The sequence below is a fragment of the Sciurus carolinensis genome, chromosome 5 (genome assembly GCF_902686445.1).
Source record: "Sciurus carolinensis chromosome 5, mSciCar1.2, whole genome shotgun sequence".
NCBI lineage: Eukaryota > Metazoa > Chordata > Mammalia > Rodentia > Sciuridae > Sciurus > Sciurus carolinensis.
In genome coordinates, this window is record NC_062217.1 from 168,062,729 (window position 1) to 168,071,282 (window position 8,554).

Here is an 8,554-nt window from a genome sequence, read left to right on the forward strand (position 1 = left end):
GTGGATGGAGCTGGTCATTGCCACTTCCAGCAAAGGCCACATGGTCCTGATTTAGGACGTTATATGAGCTAATGTAAACCTTGGCCAAGGACTGGGAAGGTGATGTCCATGGTTTTTTTTATGTAGTTAGGATTTAAAGCTTTGGCTTTCTTCATATCTAAATGACTTGATTTCGTGTCTTCTCCACAATTGGACTCTAGTCACTTTACTTTGTGGGTAAGTGGTAGTTTGGCAATTCACTTTACTTTGTGGGTAAGTGGTAGTTTGGCAATTCATTTGGGTTGTTTAAAAGCCCACCTGTAGTACTCTGTTAGAGAAACCCCAGTCCATGGGTCCTCATGGGGCTTTCCCGAGGATGGGGCTGGCTTGAGCCCAGGGCCCTGGGAGGTGGACGTGAAGTGTATTCCATGCAGGTACCCTACGTGCTGACCATCTGGGTCACCATCTTTATCTGGGAGGAGTGCCCAGTAGGACTGTGGGGTTTGGAGGAGCTGACCAAGGGCATTATCTTCCTGTGCCCATCAGGTCTGCTCTGTCTGCCGAATCACATGCAGGCCAGCGTGAACAAGGTCTACCTCCAGTCCCTGGGCTATTCTGCCAGGGACCTTGTCATTCCTGGATGGAGTGGGAACTACAGGTGTCAGCCCCAGATAACATGGAGCCACGTGGTATTCACAATTCCCTACTCAGGCTGTGGCACCCTCAAGCAGGTAAGCCTGGGGCTGCCCACTCTATTTCCTATTTAGCTGCTTTCTTACAGCGGTCGGTATTAAGCTTCTTGAATCCTGGGAATCCAGAAGTTACCATTATGATATGATCGTAACCTAATCAGAGTAAAGGAGGATAGAAATCTTCGGTACCATGATAGAGCTGCAACTACTCCCAAATAGGAGCGGGGAGGAGAGAGGGAGGAAGCTCCTGAAGCTCCTCAGGTAGTTTCTCCAGCTCTGTCCTGCAGAGAGGGCACCTGGCAGGCTGCCACTCACATTAGTGATCCCCAGAACAGCTTCCAGGGGCAGCCCTGGGTTTTTAAGGCCTGAAGCTTATACAGTTGGGGTTGAAGTCGGTGAGAGCAGCAGGATTGTCACGGAGCAAAGAATACAAATATATTTTACAAAACTTAGGAAACATGTTGTAAACACATTGCTGAGTCTTGGCAGAGGCCTGCAGACTCGTTAGCTTCACAATTAAAACTGGTCTCTGCCTGTACGGTTGTTGAGCTGTCACCATCTAGGGTGACCAGCCATCCTGGGTTGCCCAGGTCTTTGCAGACTTTAGCATGGGATATTCCCTGTTTCAGAAAACTCCTCAATCCTGGGCAAACGGGAATGGTCGTCATCTTACAGGTTATAGATTCCGTGATTTGTCTGCGTCTCTCTCCCGAAATCATCATTAAGTAGTCTCCTATTGTTATTGCCTCTTTAAAAAATGGTGCATTGAGCTGAGGGGTCAGGCAGGTTGCCCAGGACCACTTGACCATGAAGGGCAACATTTGACTCCAGAACCCAAGCATTTCAGGAACATTCTGCTGAGCAAAAGGAACCAGAAGCTGAAGAGGACCTGCTTCATGATTCTACTTATATAGCATTTAGAAGTGGAGAAGAAATGCGCATCCATGGAAAGCTGGTTCATGGCTGGCTCTGCCAGGCTGCAGGGGATGGTCACCGAAGGCAGGTGCAATGGCACATGCCACATTTTATTGCGGTAGCGGTTGCCTTGTCAAATCTCAATGCACCCATTAGTCATGGGTGCACTTAATTTTATATAAATGTGTTTCAAGTTAGTCATTCTAAGTTCCGACACCTAAATAATTATTTCAAGATTTTGTGATGGGGCAGGAAAAGCATCAATACCTTAATTTGGTTTAGAATTGCAGGGTGCACTTGGCATGAAATGCTCACATATGTACAATGTATGTGACGCCGGTTTGTGTGGATATGGTTAGTTAGGGTCATTGCCATATCAAGCATTTGCTGTGTCCCAGGGCACTGTGCTAGGTGCCAAGGTGAGGCTGCCCATTATCTGCTCCTTTGAACACAGAGTGGAAGGGGACACTTGCCATCTAGATGTGCCTGCTGCGTGTCTCCCAGGCCCCCTACATATGCCAGGGCTCCTTCTGGGAGGGATGTGGTGGGAAGAATATGTGTTGGTCACACAGTGGTTTATTCAACCTGGCTTTTGTATTTCACCTGGTAAATAAGTCATGTTGGGTTCTGGTTTGTCAGGAGCTTCGCCCCTGGAGTCAGTCTGTCAAGGTGTTCTGAATGTGCAGCCTGGAGAATGGGCATCTGAACAACCCACAGATGGTCCTTCGTCCATTAGCTGCAACCAAACAATGCGCCACCCCTGTTTCTTCTCACTTGCCTGGTGGTGGGCAGTGATGCCACATCCTAATTCCCCCATTTATTTAAATGCCCATGTCACCTATCAAATTGAGTGCCTTGGGGTGAACTGATGTGTATTCATCTTTGCAACCTCAGTGCCCTGATACAGAGCCCAAGACTTTATAGTAGTATTTTTTATTTTTTCTACCAGGGATTGACCCCAGAAGCACTTAACCATGGAGTCACATCCCCAGTCCTTTTTATATTCTATTTAGAGACAGGGTCTCACTGAGTTGCTTAGGGCCTCACTAAGTTGCTGAGTCTGGCTTTGAACTTGTGATCCTCCTGCCTCAGCCTCCCAAGTTGCTGGGATTACAGGCATGTGCTGCCACACCCGGCTTTATTTATAGTAATATTAATAGTTACTATGTAGGCTAGGCACTGAACCAAGAATTCTACAGAACTTTTAAAATTCCCAGGACAACTTTATTCCCATTTAATCACGAGGAGATGGAGGCTTCCAGAAGTTAAGCCATTTGCCCAGGATCACATGATCATGAACTGGAACCAGGAGACAAAGCAGGACTGTGTTATCCATAGTTGGAGGTTTCCATAGCTCTGCCAGTCTGTCCCCCTCATAGCAGGTGCGTGACATATGTTGCTTGATGTCACTGAATAGATGAGATCTCCCCCGTGAGGGTATAGGCAGGAAGAGTCCAGGTCCCTATAGAACATCAGTTGACTTATCTGTAAGACTTTATTACTTACCAAGATAGCTTCCTTCTGAACTGGGCAGATGCCAATAATAAATTTTAATCAAGAATTAGAACTCTTTCTTTTGAGCAAGAAATAAATCTTCACTCCACGTTTGTGTTTGGAGTGGATTCAGAATTGAGCTCTGCCACAGAAACCATACATAAATGGAGAGTATGTGAACATTTTCCTGTTAATGTGCAGAGTTACAGCACTTGAGCTTATCTTTGAAAGCGTAAGAAGGTGACACAATTCATACGATTGATTGTGACAACTGTTGGTACTGAATTGTAAAGCAAAAAAAAAATTTTTTTTTCCTTTTAGAAAGTGGAAAGAGAAAATGTACTGTGCTTCTTGAGCAGATAGCACAGATCCCTTTTCCTCTGGTTCTTCCCCAGATCTGGGCCCAGAGTGCAGCCTCTGGCGCCCCCTGCTGGTCTAGATTAACTTGCCCCAAGTTCCTGGTCTGGGGCAAGGAAAAGGAAATGATCAGAGAGGAGGCTGAGAGGTGCTGAAAACCTCGTTAAGTATCTTCTTAAGCTCCTCTCTTTTCCCGTGTTTCACCAGGAAGAGACATACTCAGAGTTCTGCAATGCAGGCAAGAAGTAGAAAATTCTCCAACACATTCTGTTCTGAAGAACAATTCCATTTGAGTTGTACAAACGCTGGCTTCAGAAGGGACTTTGTTCAGTGTCCCAGCCAGCCAGTAATGGAGGAATGGAGTAATGGAATTTGAGCCCTTGATAGGCACATGACTAACCCAGAAAACCTCTCTCTCTCTCTGGAAAAGCAAAGTTGCCTGATGTTTTAGGACTTCCGTTTAGGTCATTATTATGTTATTCTCCTGCCCATTCTTGCAAAAGCACCGGTGGCGTGCTGGCAGTCACAGTTAGGGAACTGGGAGAGCTTTACTTCAGACCATAGTATTACCCAGCCCGGGAGGAAGTCCTGTAGACTGCAGCCTGGCGATGGCACACTTGTGCTTACCTTGCTGGGGCCAGATGATCACAATCATGGAGCTTCTTGGGGACCTTTTCCACCTGTGTCCTCTTGGCCATTCAGCTGCCCCATGCTCCATTCATAACAGAACTTCCACTGGGCCTCTGGCTCCTGTTCTTTCCATTCATTCCACAGGTACCTATAGATGCTACCCAAGCTACTGGTGACACACTGGCAAGCCAAAGGGGGGAAATGTATATTTAGGCCTCATCTTTTCCTTGAAATGCTCACAGGCCCCCCAGGTGTAAGACTCCCATCCCTGGAAAGGCCACTCTCCGGAGATGGTGGGCACATCAAATGGCGGGGGCACCAACGTTCTTCCTGCTTAGTGAAAGGCATGGTTGCAGATGGTTCTTTGGTACAAGTGGGTGGGACAGGAAGGGCTCAAGGGTTTCCAGGACTCACTCAGTTGTCCATATGAGCCTCGAGGGAGTCCCAACCTCAGAGGTCAAGAGCTGCTGCAGATGCAACTGCAGATCTCTGTGGCTTCCAGCTCCCATAGAATCAATCACCACGTGGCAAAGCAGAAAGCAATTAGCCCTGACCTCACCAGCCCGCCCCACCCAACAAGTATGTGACTAGCTTGAGACCCCGGCAACAATGAGGACGAAACAGAACATTCTATTCTGAGCCCTAAGCCCTGGAATCCATGCCAACTTGGCTAGTTGCATGGCAGGTCAATGTACCATAGCCCATTGTGCTATGAGGAGGAACTCCAAGAGGTGCCGACAACTGGCCCACACTGAGGTCCCTGTCAAGTGTCAGGGGAAGCAGGGATTGTGCAAGGAGGGGTCTTGCTGGTTGAGCTGGACATCCAGCCCTGGTAAAAGTCACCATGGCAGAGGCATGTGCCATGTCTGTGATTCTGGAAGGGTTTTGGAATCTCATTGTCACTTGTTCTCACTCTAACCCAAATCAGCAATGAGATTCCCTCAGCAGGTGGCATTTGCCTGACTCTGCTCTTTGACCTGCCTCTCCTAGGTAGAGAATGACACCATCAACTATTCCAATGTCCTCAAAGCAACCGTGTCAAATGGCATCATCAAAAGGAAGAAGGACCTCCGCATTCATGTCAGCTGCAAGATGCTCCAGAACACCTGGGTCCACACCATGTACATTGCTAATGACACCATTGAGGTCAAAGAAGTCCAGTATGGCAATTTCGACGTGAACATTTCCTTCTACACATCGCCCTCTTTCTTATATCCTGTGACCAGCAGTCCATACTTAGTGAATCTGGACCAGAATTTGTATCTTCAGGCTGAAATCCTCCATTCTGATGCCTCCCTGGCCTTGTTTGTGGACACCTGTGTGGCTTCCCCACACCCCAACGACTTCTCATCTTTGACTTATGATCTCATCCGGAGTGGGTAAGGACTGTCTTTCTGAGTAAGATTTAAACCTTTGCCTGAGAAGTCAAACAATGAGCAGCCTAAAGGTTTGAGGACTCCAGACTTTGATTAACCAGAGTTCCTAGCAGTTCAAGTGTAGACAGATCCCATGCCATATGTAGTCACATCATGTGGCTTTTCCCTTTGAGGGGCTTTTGTGCCGTGTCCTGGACCACCTCCTGGTTAGAAAGGCAGGTTGATCTTGCCCCATCTCCTGATCACATGTCAGAATGGAAGAACCCACCAGTGGTCAGGCTGGCTGTGAACTGGGATTAGATACCAGGTGACCCAACTCCAGCCTGAGGTTAGAAAGCCCTGCATGCAGTGGGAAAAGCATTGGTTGTAGAGCCGACCAAGGTTGAAGTATGTACCTCTGGGCCAGTTTCCTCACCTGTCCACTGAGGACAGTGACATTCACAAGAGAAGGTTACTGGGAAGACTACATGGCAAAGAGTGGATGGGCCCCTAGCACGTAGTGGGCACAGCAGGTTGTCCACAGAGTAGTCACACCAAAGGCAGTGGAGGTCCCCATGACCTCCATCAGTCCGGGAAGGTCTCTAGTCCAGCTCAGGAAGATCTGCTCTCCCAGGTTCCAGCTTCCCCGGATGAGGCCTGCTGGTGACGTGGGGTTTGACTCTTCTGCACTCAGGAAGGGGTCCAGAGATGAGGGCGTGCAGGTCCAATCAATCCCCACTCTGTAGTCTGCGGGTGGGTGGCATGGTGCTGCTTGGCTTACTCCTTGGCAGCCATTGCTTCCCAGGAAGTCATGCTAACAGGGTGAGGGTGCTGCTGGGAATCTCCCTTCCCTGAGATCCCAAGACAACATCTCTTTCCAGGTATAGTCTGAGCATGTGTCAGTTCAGTAAACAGATATTGAGGCTTGTCTTGTCCATAGTCTACGTATTTGGTTCAATTCATAGCCGCCCACTCAGCAGCAAAGATGGGGAGAAAGCTTACCTAGAACCCTGTTCCTCAAATAGTAACAAAGTGGCATTTAAAGTGGTGTAAAATGATCAAAATTAATGCAGCCAAGGGAGTGATTTCCTTCTTCCTGGCCTAAGGATTCTTGTCTATGGTGACATTCCGCCATATATATGATTGATGAACTTTGCTGGGAGAATGGGGAGCTGCACTTGGGGATAATGTCCCCAATGGGCCTGGAACATAGGATTCACTGACTCCGCCTGGCCCTCAACCACATCTTCCCCCTGGAGCCCATGAGAATAAACTGGGCTCAGATGCTTCCTGTCCACACGCTTTCTCTTTGGTCAGACTTGGTGTCTTGCATTTTTATTTTATTTTAAATTTTGTTCTTGTAGTTTAAACAATTTTCCCAGGTGATTCTGAAAAGCAGCCTGGGCTGTGTAGCTCTGGCCCACACAGAGCCCCAGACTGGCAGGGTTTTATGGGAAATGTAGTCATTGCCCAGGCAGCTCCCAGGTAACCCTGCCCTTTCACAAAATGTCCCACCTCTGAATGTCCCACCTCCCATCTTAGTGGCTAAGAGGGCTGCTGTGGAAAAAGAAATCTGGGTATTTGAGATCAGCTGAGTTGAAAGCAGAGGCAGGAAGAAAGCTCTGGAAGAGGAAGCAGGAGGGTGAGCAGACAGACCCAAGGCCTGGATTTCAGGACAGACAGGCTGCCCTAGAACCAGCCCCTGGGTCAGTTTTCCTTGCTCCTTTCTTGTCCCGTCATGTGGTTACCAGGAGATGCTTCCTTATCAGTTTCTTAGCAGAGTTCCGTAAGCAGAGTCTTAGGACACTTTCCTTCTAGCACCAACCAGTTGGGAAGTGCTGGATCCTGGAGGAGGGGTTCTGGAGGGCGCTCGGGCCAGTGTGGGAAGTAGAGCTGCACAGGTCCAGCAGGCTCAGGAGAGGCGGACTCTGGGAGTGGGCGGCCAGGCAGGTCAGGGAGTGCCAGCGGTACCCAGCGTGCAGCCCAGTGCTGCCTTGCTTCTGGGCTCCAAATTTGAGCCATTCCCTGACTTACCCAGCTTCCTGGGGGCCCTGGAGCACATGGTCATTGGGATTGGGCCCCACCCCATCGTGCACCATGGGGACTGTTCGTCTATCTGGAAACCCCAGGGGATTTGCTACTTAAAGATGCTGGGGGTGTACCAGAGCTGCCAGGATCTGTCTGGAGGCTGCTCCGTGAAGCTGTGATCCACACACCCTGCCGAAGGGCGACGAGGTGGGCCGGAGGCCTGGGGGTCTAGGAGTTCCGCACCTGGTGTGACTGAGTCATGCCGAATCCCGGGCCCTGGTGAGAGCTAACGAGCTGCGTTTTTTTTCTTCCAGGTGCATAAAGGATGAAACCTACCAGACCTACTACCAGCCATCACCTCGCATCGTCCGCTTCAAATTCAGTTCCTTCCACTTCCTGAACCGCTTCCCCTCCGTGTACCTGCAGTGTAAGCTGGTGGTGTGCAGAGCCTACGACTACTCCTCACGCTGCTACAGAGGCTGCGTGGTGAGAGCCAAAAGGGACGTGGGCGCCTACCAGGAAAAGGTGGACGTCGTCCTGGGGCCCATCCAGCTGCAGGCGCCCCCTGAAGAGAAGAGGAGCCTGGGTCAGCGGCCACCCTCGAATTCCACTGCCCGCCTGCGCCCACGCCCGTGACTCTCCAGGACCTGGGAAGCTTCTGCTGGTTCCCACTCAGATTGAGCACCTATCATGCACCAGGCACACTGTGCTGTGCCTGGTCACACCGAGTGAGTTAGACCTGGCTGCTGCCTTCCCCCAAGGCTCAAGGTCTTTGGGGCCCGTGTGTAGGTGTGGGCAGAGTTCTGACCTGGAAACAGACAGACCTGGCACCTCTCTCTCCTGGGTCTGAACTGCCAGAACCCACGCTTCTCATCCGTTAGGACTGTTGAGAGGGTTAAATAAAGTAATGTTAATTAAACTGCCTTGGCCCCTGCTTGGTGTGAGTCACTGGGTGTTGGGTAGTTTCTGTGACTATTACCATTGCCACTGAGATGAATAGTATCGATGACAATCTTATTCCTCCTCATGAGAACAAACCGTAACAGCAGGCATGTTGAAATCAGGTCTGGGCAGCTGTGGGGACCCAGGAGGCCTTCGTTGGGA

The 8,554-nt window shown here is 49.7% G+C and overlaps 1 protein-coding gene across 1 annotated transcript in view; it reads left to right on the plus strand.

The window, feature by feature from the left end:
- The window catches only part of Dmbt1 (deleted in malignant brain tumors 1), a 45,028-nt gene extending 36,806 nt beyond the window's left edge, over positions 1-8,222 (plus strand). The window contains 3 exon segments of the mRNA XM_047553880.1: positions 526-710; positions 5,058-5,446; positions 7,765-8,222. Coding sequence (XP_047409836.1) covers positions 526-710; positions 5,058-5,446; positions 7,765-8,086 — 896 coding nt within the window. The 3' untranslated portion in view covers positions 8,087-8,222.
- The last annotated feature ends 332 nt before the right edge of the window (positions 8,223-8,554 follow it).